At 37.7% G+C, this 23,229-nt stretch overlaps 2 protein-coding genes across 2 annotated transcripts in view; one reads left to right on the forward strand and one right to left on the reverse strand.

The window, feature by feature from the left end:
* LOC132543018 (tetraspanin-18-like) overlaps positions 1 to 18,586 on the reverse strand; it is a 57,558-nt gene extending 38,972 nt beyond the window's left edge. The window contains exons 1-2 of the mRNA XM_060206476.1: positions 18,202 to 18,586; positions 15,524 to 15,616 (exon numbers count right to left, since the gene is read on the reverse strand). Of these exons, the coding sequence (XP_060062459.1) occupies positions 15,524 to 15,616; positions 18,202 to 18,234 (126 nt within the window). The 5' untranslated portion in view covers positions 18,235 to 18,586. The remainder of the gene's footprint in view (positions 1 to 15,523; positions 15,617 to 18,201) is intronic.
* Positions 18,587 to 20,201: 1,615 nt separating this feature from the next.
* LOC132543118 (mucin-2-like) lies at positions 20,202 to 22,500 on the forward strand. Its single transcript, XM_060206582.1, has 2 exons — positions 20,202 to 20,207; positions 20,476 to 22,500. The coding sequence occupies exons 1-2, from the start codon at positions 20,202 to 20,204 to the stop codon at positions 22,498 to 22,500; spliced, it is 2,031 nt and encodes a 676-aa protein (XP_060062565.1).
* Positions 22,501 to 23,229: the final 729 nt, after the last annotated feature.

Genomic DNA, 23,229 nt, shown 5'->3' on the forward strand with positions numbered 1-23,229 from the left:
GATTACAGACTAGCCTGCAATATGCCAGCACGAAATACTAACGTTACGTCACAGACTATGGGCCAGCCTGTAACACATACGCTTCGTCAATGACTATAGACCCAAACTACGTCACAGATTACAGACTAGCCTGCAATATGCCAGCACGAAATACTAACGTTACGTCACAGACTATGGGCCAGTCTGTAACACCTACGCTTCGTCATTGACTATAGACCTAAACTACGTCACAGATTACAGACTAGCCTGTAATAGGCCAGCCCGTAATATCTTCGCTTCGTCATTGACCACAGACCTAAACTACGTCTCTGACTACAGACCAGCATGTAACAGGCCAGCATGTAACACCTACGCTTCGTTACCGACTATAGACCAGCCTGTAATAGGCCAGCATGTAACACCTACGCTTCGTCACTGACTATAGACCAGCCTGTAATAGGCCAGCATGTAACACCTACGCTTCGTTACCGACTATAGACCAGCATGTAACAGGCCAGCATGTAACACCTACGCTTCGTTACCGACTATAGACCAGCCTTTAATATGCCAGCATGTAACACCTACGCTTCGTCACTGACTATAGACCAGCCTGTAATAGGCCAGCATGTAACACCTACGCTTCGTTACCGACTATAGACCAGCATGTAACAGGCCAGCATGTAACACCTACGCTTCGTCACTGACTATAGACCAGCCTGTAATAGGCCAGCATGTAACACCTACGCTTCGTTACCGACTATAGACCAGCATGTAACAGGCCAGCATGTAACACCTACGCTTCGTCACTGACTATAGACCAGCCTGTAATAGGCCAGCATGTAACACCTACGCTTCGTTACCGACTATAGACCAGCATGTAACAGGCCAGCATGTAACACCTACGCTTCGTTACCGACTATAGACCAGCCTGTAATAGGCCAGCATGTAACACCTACGCTTCGTCACTGACTATAGACCAGCCTTTAATATGCCAGCATGTAACACATACGCTTCGTAACAGAGTACAGGTCGGCATGCAATAGACCAAGACAGGATACCTAGGCCTTGTCACAAAAATCAGGAGAATATATAACAGTCAAACACATAAAACCTCAGCTTCGTCACGGACCATATGCCAGCACTTTACGTACGCTTTGTCACTGACTACAGACCAATACGTCATACAGTTGATGCAGATATTTATGACGTCAGTGACATGTTTGCTGTTACCAGTACATTGTCATGACGCACTGCACCACTAAACCGCGCACATTTTCCATTAAAATATTAACGATATTGAAAAAAATCCGGTTTTAGTAGACACCACTGAGAGACGAGAATATCTTATTGTATCATTAACACCCAAATACAGCTACAGTTGTAATTCTGTATAAGATCAGCGTTGATGTAACACTTATACAAATATTATTTCAGTTTTGGCAGACGGTTCACTGGCAACATTTCCCGCCAAACACCGTGTTGTCTGTCTCAGATTCAAATGGCACTCCCATTGACAAATTCTTTGTATGAAAAATGTATCAATATTTAAAGTTATAGGACATTGGTATCGATCATTTTGTTTGCCTATTAAATTTTCAATGTAAGTAAATTTCCTACGTAAAGGCACGTGCTAATTTCTATTGACATTTTTATCCCCAATCGTGACTTTCAAACTTTGCAAAAAAAGGTTCCTTTGAAGACTGAAGTACGCATGTGCTTGACTAGAGAAAAATAGAAACGGTAGCCAGCAATGTCATTCCATTTGGCGTTGTTTCAGTACAAATGTATACATCTGAAAGGTTTGGGTCTAAAAATACACCTCAGTAAGTATGATTGCATGTGTATGATCTTAAAATAAATATTGGATGTGATCGGAGATATTCGCTTTTACAGAAGTCCATTTATGTATGTCTAGGGAATCACGTCTGGTGGGATACAATGGTCGATGGAGCAGGTCTGTTGAAATCTTATATATCAAGGAAGGTTTCGTGTAATCATGTGTCTAAATGGTAGGTGTAATCTTGTGTAAGAACGTTGGTGTAATCTCGTGTCAGAACATTGGTGTAATCTTGTGTCAGAACGTTGGTGTAATCTTGTGTAAGAACGTTGGTGTAATCTTGTGTCAGAACGTTGGTGTAATCTTGTGTAAGAACGTTGGTGTAATCTCGTGTCAGAACATTGGTGTAATCTTGTGTAAGAACGTTGGTGTAATCTCGTGTCAGAACGTTGGTGTAATCTTGTGTCAGAACGTTGGTGTAATCTCGTGTCAGAACGTTGGTGTAATCTTGTGTCAGAACGTTGGTGTAATCTTGTGTAAGAACGTTGGTGTAATCTCGTGTCAGAACGTTGGTGTAATCTTGTGTAAGAACGTTGGTGTTATCTTGTGCAAGAACGTTGGTGTAATCTTGTGTCAGAACGTTGGTGTAACCTTGTGTCAGAACATTGGTGTAATCTTGTGTCAGAAGGCTGGTGTAATCTTGTGTCAGAACATTGGTGTAATCTTGTGTCAGAAGGCTGGTGTAATCTTGTGTCGGGTTAGGAATAATCTTGTGTCAGAAGTTTATTGTAAATTTGTGTCTGAACGTAATCTTGTTTCGTCAGAATTTGGGAGAAGTTTCGATCAGGGACATGTCAAAAGGTGTTAGATGGTTTGGTGAAGTTTTGTGTGATAATTTCGATGGGTCCTGACAACTCGTATGGTGTCAGTTGATTCAGGAGGCTGACTATAATTACAGAAAAAAGATGCGTGGTAAAGTTAGGTGCACTATTATACAGGTTGGTGTCTACAAAATGGATATCATTGTAAACGAGCGTGTCAGTACTGTTGGTGTATTGTTTTATAACAATCTCAATCTGCTCACCCGCATGTTTGGGGTGAACTTTTTATTGTGTGTCATCGTTTCTGGTGTAAACTTGTAATTAATTGTGACTGTATATTTGCTTCAGTATTACCGACAAACCGGTTGAGTAAGTTGTAATCATCCCTATGTTTGGTGAACATGTTGATAACTCTAAGACTTTATTCAAACGGATTCATTTTGACCATGCACATTCACTAAAAGTACTTGATAACCTAGAAAAATTAGTAATCAAACAGGCTTTATAAATTCAGCCGGGTTAATGCTTTTATATCAAAGAAAACCGTCCCAGTCGATTGGCTGGTGATTTCATGAAAGGTTAACATCCTTATCTAAATACTACAGAAACACGATAGAGAAAACACCATGTGAAAACGATCTAGTCAATACCGGTACATAATCCTTATAGGGAAGGTTAAAGGACTAGTCTAAAAACCGGATATGTTATCCGGATGTGGAGTCCGGATATGGCCCGGAACATTTCGGGAAGGTTATTCCAAGTATGACAATGCTGCCAGATCGGTTAATGGAAGCTTTTTAAGTTCACATTGATTTGGAAATACCAAATTGGTTTCGTGGAAGAAAACCTTAAAATGTCAATAACGCCCAATCGCATGCTAGCCGGTTTATCGTTCAAGTTGTTCAGTACTAATGGGAGGATCAGGGCAAACAGATTCCGATACAGCCGCGTCGTAGTCCCTATTGTCGAGATTTAATTATTTTCACTAAATGCAAAAATAGAGGGAAGAAAAATAAAATTGCAATTATGAGGGTTTTACAATTGATACTTCTGCCTGCAAAGTGTTCGTGTAACATAAAGGGTGTCAGCGATTTTCACAAGAACACACCTGCCTTTTAGTATCCTGTTAGTGTCTACTTCTGTATTCGGGTTTTAACATTGGCGCATATGATACAAAATATAAGTTCAGTAGAAGTTATCGCGATCAGGAACCATTTTGAAATGGAGGTGATTTAAGACATGTCTTTAGGCAACTTTGCAAATAAGAAAACATGGCGGCAAATGATCGAACTACTGGTTGATGCTGTTCAACGATCTAAACATGATCATATTTACTTCATATGTATCGGAGTTTTACAGGAAACGATTCTGTCAACAGATATTTAAACCGATGATCTCTCATCAATGAAAACATTAAACAACGAAGTGACGAACAGCTGGTTAGGTTTTTCGTGTTGTTTCGTAGTTTAGAATATGTCGCTTAAACTTTACCGTCTGACTTCTATTAGATACTTGTTGAAAACAAAGTTGATATTTCCTTCTATCAGACCAGTCTTCTACTGGTGTACTAGTTTATTTGCACTTGATATCAAGTCTTGTTCACCCATTGTCTCGATCACCACGTGATGGCGTAACGTGAGCAGACATTAAGAGTCTAGTTGAACGAGACTACCTGAAACAAAATTCTAATATTTTTAAGTCTGGCACACGAGAGTCAAAAAGGGGAAAGAACTCCGCAACAACCACAATAGCTTTTAGTGACTAACAAAAACGACTGCAAGGAAACATTCCATAACAATTAGCACTATCTCGACGGTATTGAAAGGTCATTTTGTTTCTATTATGTAGCTATGTAATAAGGACTAAACATCATCATCATCATCATCACTACCATCACTACCACCACAATATATAGCTACTCGAGTAGAATAGAATGACTGACCTACTTGACCTTTGTTCCGTTTCCCTCACAATCTCGCGATAAAGGAAACCTCAAGGATTTCAAGTGCAATTTTACACTGCATTTGTAGTCAATCTTTCTCTTAAGTAATTTGCCTAAACGTCTTTGCCGGTCGCTTGTACCGATAAGGTCACTCACGCGCTTAGAGTCTAAAGTTACAAGTACATACACAAGGAAATAGGTCAAGAATTTTAATCTTATTTGATTTTGAATCATCCGGGAATGTCCTGTTCCTTATCTGAGGTATAATGGAGTTTAACTGTCCAAAGCTTGATTTTAAAACTGACTTTTCACAACGAACAAAAACAGTGTCTTATGATTAATCACAATGAAATGTGATAAACTCAGAACGGATTTTCTTAATTCTGTCAGAAACATGAGAAATACAACTCTTTGAAACGGCACCCTAGAAGTTACGTATATTTTTTCAACAACAAAACTAAACAAAATTAGAATTAAATGATATTTCCTGCTATACCATTATTTTGGAGAATTGAAAGCTCATTTGCTCAGTAAAATTTTGATATCGGTACCATGTTTGTGTCATTCTTACTCCTTACACCTTACATTCTTCTGTATTGATAGATTTGTTTTCTGACTAGCGGATGTCATTCAAATCAGTGCCAGGATTGATGACATCACACGTTCAGTTAAATACGTCATTTTATCGTGTGTTCGGTGACCGTTACTGGTAAAGTTTCGTCAGAACTGTACATAAACATTCCGTCCATCACAAGGTAATAACGATTAATTGGAAAGAGATTTGCCTAACCATTACTTTATATGACTATAATTAGCCCAGCTTTATACGGGATATTAGCGCATTCTGTAGGCTTGGATAATTCTGACTCGTTCAAGCGTTTAATTGAATCAGAAGAAATGTTAATCAAACGAGTGGACTGCTTTTGGTTTGTTGTAGTCGTTTAGGCAATTCATGACCGTATTTGAACCATGGTCAGGAAAATACAGACATCACTCTTTATTAAAATTACGTATCCCAACTACTGCGAGATATGCACTGACTTGGTGAGATGGAAAACTTCAGTCTGAGCACAGCCCCAAGGCGACATCAATTCATCAAGCCAAAATATGCAGAGCTATCAGATTAGTTACGCATCTTACTGCGCAAAAATAACCAGTTGAATTATTTTTCCGATTCTTTAAGAAAAGTCAAAGCAAAATTATACGGAAATACATGTATTCACCATGACAGCAGTTGATGCAATGCTGCTTATCTCAAGCAAGTCTCTGTAGTTACTGAAAGTAAGCCAATCCTGTTTTTTTAATTCTCAGCCAAGGCTTTCCTTGTCCTTTGTTACTGAATGTCATAGAAGCTTGTTTTTATTATCAACAAGTGAAATACAGCCGATCTCGTTCTTTAGTTTCCAAATGTCAGGTAATGTCCCTTTCAGGAATTCAGTGTTCGATAACTTCGTTCTCTGTTTTACAGCGTGTCATCAATTCTCGCCATCAGTTTCTATCTGTCAGTCTACCTCGTCCTGAATTACCGTGTGTCCTCTAACCTCTCTTTGAGATACTGATAACCTTGTCCTGAGCTACTGTGCCTCAGCTAACCTCGTTCTTAGGTAGTGCATATCAGGTAACCTCGTTCTTACTAATGTTGTGTCAACTAACCTCGTCCTGAGCTACTGCTTGTCGGCTAACCTCGTTTTGAGATACTGCTAACCTCGTCCTGAGTAACTGTGTGTCAGCTAACCTCGTTTTGAGGTACTCCATGTCGGCTTACCTCGTTCTTACTTATGTCGTGTAAACGAACATCGTCCTGACTTACTTTATGTCAGCTAACTCAAGTCTTAGTTACTGGGATCAGCTATTATCGTCCCCAGTAACTGAACTTCAAAATGCCTCTCCCAGTGTTTATTTAGTATAAATGATGCATCGTAAAAAAATAAAGCCATAGTGACTTTATTTCTTATCATTTACTGGAACTACATCACAACAACCGCCGGACCAGAGGTCACCATACTTGAGTCTAACGGGAATGGATTCACGTTATGTTTGTAGAAAAGTCCCGATTTCACTTGCAACGTGGCGACAGCAGACAAAGATTATGGAGGCAATGGGCAGCAATTTTGCTATCGCAGACATTGGTGCTATAAAGTCGTCCGCTAACACCGCCTGTTGTCAATTAATATAAGATAACCTTGACCCCTGTACGTTAAGGTCAACTGACCTCGTTCTACTTATAGAAGACTTTCGATTTTAATCAGCCTTACTCCAATCAACGTAATGCATGTCTACACAAGCTGGATGAAAAGAATTCGGGTTTGGACAAATTTGGTAACGCGAAATTATAGAATTGTGTACGGTTCTTAATAATAGTAATGGACGGCCCTTTTCACCTATTACAACAGCCGTTCACTGTCAATCCGCAATGTATATAATTCCAATGAAAAAGTCCTTCTGTTGTTGCAAATTGATAAAGATTAATGAACAAAAATCAAGTAATGGAAATGAAACACTTGATCATGTTCCTTGTGAGATGGTATCACTATATCTAGGGTATGGTGCGAATAGTTCGTTCCATGATGACAAAAATGTCCGAAGTGTGGACCCTTGGACGTGTGTAATTGTATTGTCGTGATTGAAGAAGCGTCCTAGTAGCACCACTCCACCTAGCGGCGATTGATTGCCTGGCCAGGATCCATTTACAAATGTCACCGAAGGTTAAACTAGCGCGGGAGTACTTATTACTTCTGTAAATAACATACGAGAGCCGAGGAGACGCAATAGATGGATCAGCATTCTACTATCGGACACCGTTCAATGTCGGAACTAACTGCCAACAAATGAAGATTTATTGCCATTTTCTCCGACTCTTCGATAATATCAGTCTCGGCTTTTCCCAAAACTTTCATTGAATAAAATATAACAAATTTACATATATTTATTGGCTTTCTTTTTTTACAAGATTCAATAAAATTTGTACCAAAATTTTGCATACGTAGAAATTTTAAAGACACGCGGGCACTTTGGATATTCGCCAGAACAAATTGCACTGAGGGAGCACAGCGAGTCGGTGGAAGGGTGATAAGGTTGATTTGATAAAAGTTATCACACGAATTTCAGAAGTTCTGTGGTACTGCAAACGAACCATTTCGCTGGATGCACTTACCTTCGCAGTTACTGAAACCATTTTGGCGGCTGATCGAACAGGAGTGACAGTGTTTTAAAGACATATCGTCCCAATTTCAAATGAATACCATTTTTGGAGTTGTCCACTAATATGAAGTGATCTGAAGGAAACAATTCAATAAAGCGGTGTGGAAACAACCAAACATCTACGTTGTATGAACTGCGTTTCAATTTGTGTTTATCTTTTGTTTTTGTGATACTTTTTATCGATTCGTTACACGCCCCTTTAACATGGGCTTTGGTCGACAAGTCAAGCATTCAAAGAGGAAGTGATTTGTTTATTCATTCATTGGAAATGCAAAAACAAAAGGAGACCTACATTTTACGTAAATTCAAATATATTTTCAAAATGTATATATACAATGAAATATAAGGTTAAATACTAAAACTTGTACATGTTGAATGCAGTATCATTAATTCAAATCATGTTTAAAATGAAATGGCGTCAACAGAAGGGACAAAATTTTGAATTTCCGTTGAAATTACCTTTCCGTTGACTGACAAACACTATCAGTTTTTAACCAATATTTCGATACTTTAACTGTGTAAATAAGATGCAAAACGCACTCACAGATTTGATATTGTAACGATAGAACTGTCAAAATATACATAAGAACACGAAAGCTAACAGAAAAATAAAGCTCCATGCACCCTAACCGGTTCAAATTTTCAGTTGGTATCAACAACAATTACAGATCAGTATCACGTAAATTTCAAAACTACTTTGTACGTTTCACATAGGTGATGATTTTCAATATCTCTATTAAGAGATCTGCGCTGCTGAAAATAGCACAATAACTCAAAATGACTATAAGGACTGGGTCTAAACCGTTGGACTACTGCGGTAAGATGTGCTTCGTCGCCGCCATCTTGAAATGTCCCTCTCCGACCATAAACACGACTGTGATGTCAATACATATTTTTCGTTTCACTAGATTATGGTTTAAACAAAGTTTTTTTCCTGAAAACATAAGCAGACGATTCCCCATAGCTGTTCCGGATCAAACTTGAAGTAAAATAAGAAAATGGCGAATTATCGACTTCCTGTGTACCAATTTCCAGATCATTTGAAAGACCAGGAAAAACAAGAAGAAAGAGATTTTAAAAACCACGATAATGCAATTAAAATGTTTTCAAGAGTTTGAAGCTAGTTAACAATCTCATACCAAATTTCAGTTGAAAAATAGTTAAAATGCAAAAAAAAAATGTCAAATATGTCAAATATGTCAAAAATGCCACTGCACACGTGTCAGTCCAGCCACGTGTTAAAGTTGTGATATGTGTTGGGAGGAGGTAGAATGAAGGGGAGATTATGAGGGGTTTGGTTACGCAGAAGTATTGTCTGGCGGATGAAAAAAACAACCTGCTAAGTTATCTTACAGTAGGTATCAGTCAGTAATCATGTACAGATTAAACCGAATAAACCATGCGCGGAAAAAAAAATAAACCTAGTTTTCTAAATCATGGTCGATTTCTGGTCAAGATAGCAATGGTGAATGGGTATGAAAGACTGAACCGATTTAGGGAGTTAACTCAAGCTGTTATCAATAACAAAAGACTACCTTAGCAACATAAAGACTCATTCTAACACCATTTCACTGTACTGTGGCATTTTGAATTACGAGTTATACATTGTAGTTGTTTCAACAAAATATTTTTAACGGATTTTAACATCTTCGCAACAGCCCTGGTCATATGAGGACAGGAGTCATGAGGGACACCGAGAGTGGAAAATAAAGCACAAGATAGTGACGACATGAAATATTACCTGGTACCAATGTTTAAAGAAAGGGTAATATGATAAAAGTAAGACGCATGTGATGTAAGAAAGCCGATTGTTTTATGTTGTAAATATATACCACGTTGTCAGTGTCCTAACATCTAAGTAATGAAAACTGTAAATGGCCGAGGATTCCAATCGTTTCGTTCTAACTTCCCATGCATGAAGAGTTAGCAGATAAAAGGGAACAGCGCCTTTTTTACGTCACGAACATTGTAAAAGATAACATAGTTACATAAACCGAGAATGTTATGTATGTCTACACCAAGACCGTTCACTTCTATCGAGGATTATCTGTAAAGCGCAATTCGGAATATTTTTGTGATTAATATTTTGTATATTAAGCAAACAGGCGTGCTACAACTTTAACCACGTGTAAGAGCAATTGGAAATCTGAACAAAAAGACGTAACATAAAAAAATGCGGACATGCAGCGATCTCTTTTTTCGTCTTCTTTTATGATCTGGACATTGAATATTGTTCGACAGACTTCGAATCATTGTTAGCTGAATATCTTGTACCTAACTAATTAAGGACTAATTTGATGCTTATCTAGTAAAGCACCATCATGTTTAACACACACGCCCATTTAATGAGCGAAGTTATATATGGGGAAAAGGTCTGCTGTACCGAGATAGTATCGGATCAAGTGGGTTTTAGACCGTCATATCGACCCTGGAACATTTGGTTTTACAATCTATTTCAAATACAGAAGAAATTCGCCTTGTCACTATACGTTAAAGGAATATTCCATTTTAGAAATAAAAAGAAAACCGATAAAATGATTTTATTCTGGATTGTAGTTGACTTGCCTAAAGGTGTGGGCCAAATGTTTTAGGTATGGTTGGACTTCCTGGTCTTAAATGCGATGAAGATAAGGAGAAAAAATAACCCCATCTTCAATAAACATCATCTTCAATCCTTCCAGCTACATGAACCTAAATCAAATAATCATTTCAGAATTAATTCTTAAATTGTGAGATAAAGATTTAAAAGAAACTGCGACAGATAACTCTATGAAAATGAAAGCATCAAGAAGAGTATTTTCCGGCAGAAATGTAACAATACCACTTCCGATTCTGAAGAGATTGATACATGTATTTGTACCAATTTAAAGCATAAATACTTCTAGACGGGTATCGAATCCTATTTGAAAAAGTAATTATACTTCATGTTCGAAAAAGTATCTATTCTTAGTCTGGATACTTGAAATAATGGATTTGACGTAAAACTCCTATTATGCAACTTCCGGTACAGACAGGAAAGACCAAACGGTGGCCGTTGTGTTTATTCAACAGCGAATCGATTAAGTAACACAAGGGCAGACTAGCCTTGGACAAAAATAAACCCAAAAACATTCCGATTTTCTGACAAAACAACTGGGCGCTTAATCTGGTCAATTTTAATTTTAGTAGTACACTGTACCAACAAGGTATTTATTTATTTTACGTTACAATTATTTCTAAAAACACGCTTTAGATGTTGTAGCTATGACAGGCCTTATCTTCTAAGCGTTATTGGCATATCGGATCATATTATTTGTCCTTTTCACATTAAGTCTAGTTGTGATGCACAGATGGCTAATACATTTCTCAAGTGTCACCCATCCACAGTATACCGTATTCTTGCAATAATGAATGCAATTCATTGCCGCTTGCCATTACTCAGTAGCAGAGTTCAGTCTATTCTCAATTCATCTCGTCTTACTTTATGACAAAAGCTAAGATAGGTCTTTTCCCTGGAGTACTGTTTATTAATGGTTAAGGAAATTTTATCATAAAATCGTATTTAATAATTAACACAAAGAAAGAACTTAAGATACGAAATGCATTAAAGTACCAGTCTAAAGAGTACTAAAGTCTGCCATAATTCTTGAACATATTTGATCTATTTGAACTCTTTTGAAAAGAGGTAATATTGTGCATCATAGTTCACCTCCTTAACACATTTTTTTTCCAATACAAAAGGCTGACCTCGGCTATACTTGATTCCCACATGGTACATTGTGCACAGAGAGCTAGTCATGTAGCTATTGTTAGGAAGAAGACCCAGGAGTAAGATTAATTGACCTTAATTTAGTTTTATGTTATGATCTTCTCACTCATGGTCACATGTGTGGACACCATTGTTCATAATAGGAGCCAAAACATGGCTCCTACTCTCCCTGTCCAGTTGTTTTCTGTGGTATTTTATTGTTTGTTGTTTGTATTATTGACATAAAGGCCAATTCATTTGGAACCACCTCCAGTTGTTCTTTGTTCCGGTTGAATAACTACAAACATACGTTCATTATTAGGAATATCTTTTTAAGCAAATCTTGACTTTATTACCATAAACATTACTCTCGTAGATGGTTATCAGAACTGCTGAGCTTGTAATCAACATTGCATGTATGTCACGCAAAAACAAAACGTAAACGGACTTCCACGAAAACATGTCTTTTAAAATGTATTGATGACAGGACAGACTTTTATCAATAGCTGTAACCAAGCCACTTGATGTTATCTGGGATACCGCCATCCCCCTTTATATGAGTGAGCGCCTGTTCTCCTTTTGTACGGAGATGTAACAGTCTGTCACATTTGTCGGGAGACAGGTCGGGTTATTAAAGAAAGGGGAAAACCTTTACCATCTTTGTATTCGTTAGGAACAACGAGCATCAGAGAAATAGATACGAAAATTACACCCCTGTTGGTGAAATAGACAGAGAAAGGATAGAGACGAAAATTACAATTCTAGAACGACAGAATGAGTAGCTTCGAAACAAGGACGTAAATCACAGAGTGAAGGACAGAAAGGCAAAATAAATATCAGGAAGAAGTACATGAATGATATGTCAGATATGTTGCTAATATTTAAAGTCCTATGGTGCCCACATTATACTAGTGAGATACGATGGAAAGCAACTCTAACCAACATAATCACTATGAAATTGACACTATAAATGACCTGGGGTCGAATTACATGTACATGTATATTTCAATTCGCATTTTATGAATTATATGTTCTCTTGGTGTTTCTCATGAAATCCATTTTTACTGGCTTTAACTACATTTTCATTGTTGTTATTCAAAGTTTCGCAAATGAAAAACGATGTTTTACGCTGCACTCTCTGTTGCGGTGTAAGGATTTAAGTGCGATAAAGGGTTAAAGGTCTACATTCGTAGTTAGCACATAATGACACGTTAGTCATATATTCATCCGCCGTATTATGACACAGACTGTCGAAATTGTAATAAATTCTGATTTTTACATCCCATTTTCACATACGACAGTGCTAAACGCTAGTCATAGCTGAACTAGTATTACAGGCAAGAAAATCGACCTGTTTAACTATAAATAACTCTCAAATTTAAAATCTAAACTGACAATTTGAAAAATCTGTTTAATCCCAAGGGGTCAATTCTGAGAAAATTCTGTCGTAATTTCATTCTGAGCGAATGCAAACTGTCAATCTGTTTAACTGGAAGACTAGAATCTCAGCGCGACAGGTTTTAAGTATTTCGAAAAGATAGCGTGATATCCGCCAACAATCCAGTATGGCCTTTCGAGAACGTTCACTTCTTGAGCAATTACAAGAGTTTTATCTCAATCACATTTAATGAAAATTAATTGCCAATTATGCTGCATTTCGTTTCGAGAAACCATACCTCAGCGCCAATGTCTTGATAATTAGATAGTATATGATGTGTTCCGCTGCTCGACTAGTTGTGCCTGGTACGCAGTCATTGACTATATTTTGCGTTGAAATGATCACTTCTATATTATTTTATCAGATTTTTGCGAAATAGTTTACTTTCAAAAATTGAATTTTCAATAATTTAACAATGAAGCGAATGTACAGACAATAGCGCCCATACCAATCACAGTCAATTCTCCATCAGAAAGATAGCAGTTTGTCTATTTTTTATTGTAAGTAAATCGAATTGTACAAATTCTATTGCTTTTCCACTGTTAAAGAATGTCAATATATATATTTTAACCAATTTTCCTCTTCCGCCTTAATTAAATCTCGGCCAATGAAAACCGACCACGCGATACATAGCCCTGACGTATATAACGGTATCTCTGCTCCAGACCTATCCAAGTTGTGCTCTGGTTACATGCATATCGGTTGTTACATTGTATCTAATCACAATTAATTTGACAATATACCACAATTTGACATGTAGGAAATTTAATTGAATCCCCCATGAGGAAACGATATCACTCCAATACGAATTAGAACGTTTCTTATCACACCTCCCCCGGGGTGAAATCGGGAGTTGTTGTAGCCGATTGTGTTGGTTTCGTGGTGATTCGGGTGATATATGTCTCAGAAACTAACTGTCAAATTTCATCTGGAACACCTCCACTAGGTCGTTATAAATGGATGCCGCGAACTAACTGTATTTTCTATACTCCTCTAACCAGCTATGGTACACCACATCAAGGGCATATAATAGGAATATAATTATATAATTATTGTACATCGATGACCAAGAGTGACTTACACATTCGGTACTTTAGGGACATCTCTGAAAAAAAACTGTTTGACTGCAAAACTCCAAGTTCTGTCTGGACTCCAGTAAAAGCGTTCTACTTCCGGTTCTTTATATACAATTGTTTTAATTTAGATTACTGCGGAGTTAATAGAACAGCTAGGGAGAGAAAGCTACAGTTTAAGTATAACCCATGATCAGCGGGGCCCCCTCACATAAGTCGCCTCTCATGATGACTTACAGTATTATATAACTTTGCATGCATCCCATATACGGTACAAATCCTGAATTTACTGCCAACATATCTGGTATTTTTACAAGGTCACATCAAATTCTGCATTGAGTTGTACTATGAAAATATCTACACATCGTGCCACTGAGTGTTTCCCAGAATACGCTTGGCATCATATAATCAACTTTATTCAAATGTTTGAGCGTGGGATTCAAGCCTCGAAAACCACAACCGGAAGTCACTATTGCGTCCACCCCACTTTCCTGCTTACTATTTATCACGCCAGTCCGAAGTTATGACTTGCACAATAACAAGTCATGTGATTTCGTCGAAGCGTGTTCTTATAATACTGCTAACCGTCGCAAGGTCACAATTATAAATAAAATGAAACACAACCTCCCCTACCCACGGAGAGTTACGAAATAACTACAAGTTTCACTGCTTTAAAATTTCCTCGTTTGTTCATGGGGTAGGTAGTAGGTATTTTTCAATAAGATTAATTCAACTCTTGCAGGTTGTAGATTCTATATTGGTTAAAGTATCATTTCCCTAGAAAAGAGTATAATCGAATAGGTTCCATCTCATACTCTCCCATACACTTCAACATACACCGTTCGGATAGTTCTCAGGACCCTCTGCACCTGTCATGCACATTTATTATCTCATAGCCTACTTTTCTGTCTCGGCGTCAGAAAATTACATGCAGGAATGTCCCTACATTCCAGATAATTTGAATAAACTTGTTCGATTTTTTATTCAATATTTACGTTCCTGTTACATAACAATCTCTTCGTAGGTTTGTCGTGTACATCAACCATTTGTTGTCATACAATTACATGTTCTGACGGGGTCAGTTTCGGGAGGAAAACAAAATAAACGCACCGAGTGACGCTAATCCGTCGCTGTTAGAACTAACTCTACATGTGTGTGTGTGGGAAAGTGGGAGGCCGAAGACTGAATAGGTGAAAGGGCCGTGGGCGGCAGGGGTTTAGGGGGAATGGGATAGAGACAGAGTGAGAGAGCTAAGGTTGTAAACATGTAAAATAGGTGAAAGGGGACATGGGTGGAGGAGGCTAAGGGGGAAATGGGATAAAGACAGGTTAGGGAGCTAAGGTTGTAAACATACAAAATAGGTGAAAGGGGACATGGGTGGCCGGAGGGACAGGATATATTGAAGTGGGGCGGAATTTAGGAAATAAGGACTGTACACATGTGAAATATAGGAAATATAGGTGAAAACGTCTGTTGGAGGTTGGGGGGGGGGAGTTAGGCCCGGGATGGGGGTAGGAGTCTGGATAGCTTATCAAAAATCAAGTTACTAAATAAAGGCTACTTACCCACTGAGGGTCTGATTTCCTCGGTAAGGAGTTGTTTTCCTCGAAATTATTACAATTGGCCATTGATCTGTGATTACTAGAACTGGAATCAGCCTGACAAAAAAATGACAATAATTTTACACCTTGATAGGATCAATATTCTAATTAATTGTACGTAGAAAACATCGAGTTAAAAACTATTAAGATGTAACATTTCCGAGTTAATCAGTGTTCACTCTTTTTTTTTTCTTATTAGGTTGATAAAATTAAGTATCAACCTCCTTTCGGGTTAGAGATTGTTTTATACACCGTCCTCAAGGTGTAGAATAAGATACAGTAATTAATTTTCATGGCTGAGTGATTTTCTCATTTCGAAAGAAAATGTTGTAGAACTAATCGAGAGAGATCATGTCCTGAATGCTAATATCGATTTTTTAAACATCCTGGTGAAGGTAAAATAGCTATATATAGCCTTAAGTCCAGCTGGTACAGGTGATAGGCAAGTCAACTGTGACGTCATGCTAATTCTAATTGATGTATGTCTTAGATATTAGCTACAACCAAGTGCGCCATATGGCATATAGGCGTGGACATCACATACCAGAGAATATACGAGTATTATATACTCATTCCTTTCAATGATATTCTAAAAATAAGTGCTCGCCTTAATATAAAAATACTTTTAATTTGTTATAAATGTTTTACAAATCTTCCTTTTATCTCACTAGCTTTTACTCTTACGTCTTCATGAGATTTTATCTATCATTTCAAATACTATTTATTAATTCATCTTCTCGAGAACTCGTCCGCTGAAAGACCGAAAAGTCATAAGATGGACGTATTAGCCGTTAAATAAGTAGATAAATGAATCTGGAGTTCATTTATTTTTCCGAAATCTAACGTCTGGGTAGCTTTTGTCAGAATAAATAATTTACTCACCCACAAAAACCTGTATTTCTTTACGTTTTCAAATGTCTTAACGTAAAGTCTCCTAACCTCCGACTTTCATTCTATTCCTTTCCTTTACCTTTTAAATTTAAACCGATTTAAAGGTATTTTGGTATTAAGATATTGTGTAATAAATACCCTTCCCCAAAATTCTTTATCAATTAAAGAGCTGGAGGACCGGATCCCACCCTATTTCATCATAACTGACGGCTGTCGCAGGTAAAAACACCGTTTCCGGTTACAACAACATATTTCATTTCATATAAAAAGGATCGTATCTTTTTTTTTCTATCTTTTCTAGCGTATTACATGTACATGTATCATGGTTTTAAATGCACACATCATTCGTTTTGGTTCCATTCAAATGCAACAGTTAGACAAAACTTTTCACTTAGCTGACATTAAAAGGTTTTTGCCGACTTTACTACAACAATGCTTGGATCGGAACTTATATCCCTTTAGATTGGGTGTTAAATCACATATTTATACGCCTATATGGCACCCTACCCTTATAAGGAAATAAAACGAGGGACACTTTTAAAAGAGCAGGGAAAACACAATAATACCTAAAACACATACACACAACAGGGTTAGAAGTAAGATGGCAACTGAATCAAGGGGTATTGTTTCGTGGGACAATAGTCAGTTTACCATCGAATACATAGTTTGTCTCATTCAAATACCATGTCATTTAATTAATAACTCGTTACGTAAATCGTTTGTTTGCACGTATTGTCTATTTTCAAACCTCTCACTCACCCACGTACACGTAGACTGTATAACTGCCATACATGTAGCCTTTAATTCTGTGTCAACGCCCCATTAAATCGTAATATGATCACGTGGGCCTGGAGTGTGTAAGGGCGCTGCAGTGTTACCCACTTACAAACAGTCCCTGTGATAACAGTACAATGTTCACCACACTCCCTCTAACATGGCCGACATTTTTTTTTGTTTACAAAAATTTTATCCATATATAATTTCGTTTTAAACTAGAATTACATCGATAACAGAAACGGATGACATTAAAGAAGAGAATTATTCAAAACACTTTTTTTAACATTTACATATTTTTTTGTTTACAAACTATAAACATGTTATTTAACTGAATTACATAAACTTAAAACCAAATACAGAGTACATTCTACAATAATATATAGAAAAAAAGATTTTACAAAGCGCAATTTTATTCACAAACTAATTAACGTAATCGTGTACAACATCTTACTTTCTACCATTATTATGAGTAAAATATATTTAATTCGAACCCATTTACATATAACGAAATATTCTGTATACTATGAAACTACCTGATCTAAGCCCCGGATATACTGACTTATATTTCACATCTTCCGTTATACTCTCATATACAAAAATATTTTTTTTTATATAAAAATCGTTTACTACAGAAATTCGAATAAGACAAGTTTCATATGATTATATTTCAACATCGCATGAGAAATTCTGAAATATTACTTATATAGAAAAAGGACTCCATAAGTATACCATATATGAAAAACTTTGTTATATAGATAAGTTTGAAAACGTTAGTACATACAACTCTCTCTAAAAATAAACAGGACAGGGGATAATGAAAAAGAAAACGTGACGGCTTTCCTATAAATATGAAAATAACAATAATCACCAACTCAACAAGTTATTGGAAACACCTGTGATATTGTAAACGTCATGTGTAAGAAATAATCCGTATATATTTATCTGTCACATAGTTAACAAGGACACATACTTACTTCGATTAATTCTGGCATCTTAGGTGATTCCATAGTTGTTTGGTTGTTCAATGAGAACAGATGGTGTGGTTATAGGACAGAGTTCTCGGATACATTGCTGGCTAATAATCCAATATGGGACATCTGTAAAATCCGGATAACTATTTCAACACAACGATGTCGTCATAACGTCCCGAAATTTCACAAGAAATGAACACACAATGCACGTGCTGTTTCCCTTAACCACTTAAGAAGTAAATCCCAACCACGAAGTAGTATATATTTGTAAATATTATCTCCCGGAGGAAATCTTCTGACCACTCACAGCAGTGCTACGTAAATACGAGATCAACTCTCTCTCACAGCTTTATCACCGTATTCAACCACTGGAGCTAAAATGCTGAAGACGTGACCTTCTTGTTTTTAATCTCTAGCCTTCGTCGAGCAGTCTGCCTGTGGAGTTGAAACCCTGGGAGCTGACGTATCAAATGACATCTCCATGTGGACATGTGTTAGACGGGAGCACACTCTCCAGCACTTGTAGACTTCATTCACAACAAACAACGAGAATTATATAGCTGAACGCGTGTGTAAAACGAATTCCCGCGGATTTCAATACCTAATATTAGTTTTCACAAGACATGACAAATTCTTCGAATATATAAATACCGTTTATAGTTGAGTGTCACACAGGGCTTTAAAATCTCCCCAGTAACGATTTTTAAATCTCCTCAACAAAGAAATCGAATATTCCGTTAGTTTGGGGAGTGTTCTAGTGTTTAGCACCGGTGACTTGCCGCGTATCCCGGGTGCCCTTTGTTGGGTCACGATACGCTTGTATTCACAAGCCCCTATTCGATACAACTTCCATTGTTTGTTCAATGTCAACGATATTCGTTCTTTACATCCGTTGTATTGTAAAACGCTTTTTCCTCAATAAAATCATACAGCTATTTTTTAAATGTAGAAAAGTTCGCACTTCCGGTCCTCCAGCCGTAGTTTACTTTAGTAAACATGCAGTATACTGTTGGAGTGTTTCAAAGTAGAAAATCACTGTTCCTCAGCAGCTGAAATATAATTCGATAAACTCATTATTGTAGCAAGCGTCATCAAAATTGCCTCATATTATGCGTAAATTACAGAAAGGCCTAGGCTGCCGCCAGCTTTTACGACCCGTAACTCGGTTGTAAAAGTATAGTCAGCTTTACCTCTTTTAAATATATAATAATAAATCACCGAAAATGTTTATAAAACACCATAATCAATTAATAACACACTAAATGTATCTAACATTGATAAACACGGATTAGGAAAAATTCAAAAGTAAAATCGTTTGGATATTTTATGATGTTTTAAAATTTGTGCTCATTCTTAATCTTAAATAAAAGCTGCTTAACCTTTAAAATATTAGGCATCTGTTTAGAAAATTACCTTCCGCTTAATATCCACCGACATTTGAGTGTAAATTCATGGAAATCTACCTTATACCTGAGAGTAGAAACTAAACTGTGAATTGGCCATAACGTTAACATATCGGGAAATATCCGTCATAGAGTTCTCAGATTATAGTTTTGACAAGAGGATAATAACTGGAGGAGAGAGGCAGTTTAAGTCGTTATCATTATATGTACGCGATATAATTACAATAAAAGCACGTACACGCACCTGGGAACTGACACGTGGAAAGTTATGACGTAATACTTGTTGACTCCAATACCCCCACCCCATCCACCCCACCCCACCTCACCCCACCTCACCCTACCCCCTGAAAACATAGAAATAAATAAGAGAAGGGGAAAACGTCAAATGTAACGTACCATTTGAACGTACAGAATCAATTTGAATAGCCATGCTATCGCAAATTTTAAACAAAATATTTACAGGATGAGAATAATTTTCACATGAATTGATCGAGACAGTCAGGAGTAGATATTGTTTCATAGAGAGCAGAGCATTTCGTTGATAAAAAGTAACACCAAGTTTAACCTTACTAAGGTCTTTTTCAGAATATTTCCAGACGGATGTTAGTAAGTCGATAGAACGTCAGAATAATTCCAGACGGATGTCATTAAGTCGAAAGAACATCAGAATATTGCCAGACGGATGTCATTAAGTCGAAAGAACGTCAGAATATTGCCAGACGGATGTCATTAAGTCGAAAGAACGTCATTAAGTCGATAGAATGTCAGAATATTTCCAGACAGATGTCAAATTACCAAACTTCATCACAACACCTACCACCAAACCAAGTCACTGTCATTACCTACAAACTACAAAACCTATCACCAAACCAAGTCACTGCCATCACCTACAAACTACAACACCTACCACCAAACCAAGTCACTGCCATCGCCTACAAACTACAGCACCTACCACAAAAGCAAGTCACTAGCATCACCTACAAACTACAACACCTACCAAAAAACCAAGTCACTATCATCATCTACAAACTACAACACCTACCATCAAACCAAGTCACTACCATCACCTACAAACTACAGCACCTACCACAAAACCAAGTCACTACCATCACCTACAAACTACAACACCTACCACCAAACCAAGTCACTACCATCAACTACAAACTACAACACCTACCACCAAACCAAGTCACTGCCATCAACTACAAACTATAACACCTACCACCAAACCAAGTCACTACCATCACCTACAAACTACAACACCTACCACCAAACCAAGTCACTGTCATCAACTACAAACTACAGCACCTACCACCAAACCAAGTCACTGTCATCACCTACAAACTACAACACCTACCTACCACCAAACCAAGTCACTACCATCACTACAAACTACAACACCTACCACACCAAGTCACTGCCATCAGTCACTACATCACCTACAAACTACAACACCTACCACCAAACCAAGTCACTGTCATCACCTACAAACTACAACACCTACCACCAAACCAAGTCACTGTCATCACCTACAAACTACAACACCTACCACAAAACCAAGTCACTACCATCAACTACAAACTACAACACCTACCACCAAACCAAGTTACTACCATCACCTACAAACTACAACACCTACCACCAAACCAAGTCACTGTCATCACCTACAAACTACAACACCTACCACAAAACCAAGTCACTACCATCAACTACAAACTACAACACCTACCACCAAACCAAGTCACTGCCATCAACTACAACACCTACCACCAAACCAAGTCACTGTCATCATCTACAAACTACAACACCTACCACCAAACCAAGTCACTGCCATCACCTACAACACCTACCACCAAACCAAGTCACTGCCATCAACTACAACACCTACCACCAAACCAAGTCACTATCATCATCTACAAACTATAACACCTACCACCAAACCAAGTCACTATCATCATCTACAAACTATAACACCTACCACCAAACCAAGTCACTATCATCATCTACAAACTATAGCACCTATCACCAAACCAAGTCACTGTCATCACCTACAAACTACAACACCTACCAACAAACCAAGTCACTGCCATCAACTACAACACCTACCACCAAACCAAGTCATTGTCATCACCTACAAACTATAACACCTACCACCAAACCAAGTCACTGCCATCGCCTACAACACCTACCACCAAACCAAGTCACTGTCATCACCTACAACACCTACCACCAAACCAAGTCACTGCTATCACCTACAACACCTACCACCAAACCAAGTCACTGCTATCACCTACAACACCTACCACCAAACCAAGTCACTGCCATCACCTACAAACTACAACACCTACCACCAAACCAAGTCACTGTCATCACCTACAAACTACAACACCTACCACCAAACCAAGTCACTGCCATCATCTACAAACTACAACACCTACCACCAAACCAAGTCACTGCCATCACCTACAAACTACAACACCTACCACCAAACCAAGTCACTGCCATCACCTACAAACTACAACACCTACCACCAAACCAAGTCACTGTCATCACCTACAAACTACAACACCTACCACCAAACCAAGTCACTGCCATCACCTACAAACTACAACACCTACCACCAAACCAAGTCACTGCCATCACCTACAAACTACAACACCTACCACCAAACCAAGTCACTATCATCACCTACAAACTACAACACCTACCACCAAACCAAGTCACTGCCATCACCTACAAACTACAACACCTACCACCAAACCAAGTCACTATCATCACCTACAAACTACAACACCTACCACCAAACCAAGTCACTGCCATCACCTACAAACTACAACACCTACCACCAAACCAAGTCACTATCATTATCTACAAACTACAACACCTACCACCAAACTAAGTCACTACCATCACCAAAATATACAAGCCCTTCCACCAAACCAAGTCATTGGCCATTAATCAACGTTATATGAAACAATGTCGCCATTTCGAAATTCTTTCCTATACTTATTACGGTGGAAACAGTTGGTCTTCTCCAGCAGTTATAGTACGTACAGGTAATTACCTTAGATTGTTCAGGTAACACTGTTGTAATTAGTGTTCGTATTCACCTGATGCGGATGCTGCACAGGTGTGTCCTGTAGAGAATTACATTGTACTTGTAGTCTGAATACATCTGTGCCACCTGAAAATTTTACTTAATACAGCAGGAAAGTTGAGGATTTATATTCATTGTACATTTTATTGAAATGAAATTTTTCGCATTTTTGATATCATATTTTTATCAAATTTACGCCATCACGTTCTATATTCGCTCTTAGTCATAGGTATAACTAAATAACTTAGTCATTTATATATAAATATATGCCAACACCCGGGATATGAGTGTCAAGGGACTCTCTGTCTATCGATTGTGTTAGTTTTTGCCATACCTCAGGTGTCTGTTCTAGCTCTACCAGTAATGATTCTCCACGTAATACATAATCAATATCAGTATAATATCAACACAAATACACGAACATTACTTATATTACTACAAATATGTGTATTTACATATATCTATATCAAAATATCAGTTATTTACACACACAAACTGGAGTTTACTCCATCATCAGATATATGTTTGTCA

The sequence above is a fragment of the Ylistrum balloti genome, unplaced genomic scaffold, assembly GCF_031769215.1.
Source record: "Ylistrum balloti isolate Yb309-2 unplaced genomic scaffold, AGI_CSIRO_Ybal_v1 Utg369578, whole genome shotgun sequence".
Taxonomy (NCBI): Eukaryota; Metazoa; Mollusca; class Bivalvia; order Pectinida; family Pectinidae; genus Ylistrum; species Ylistrum balloti.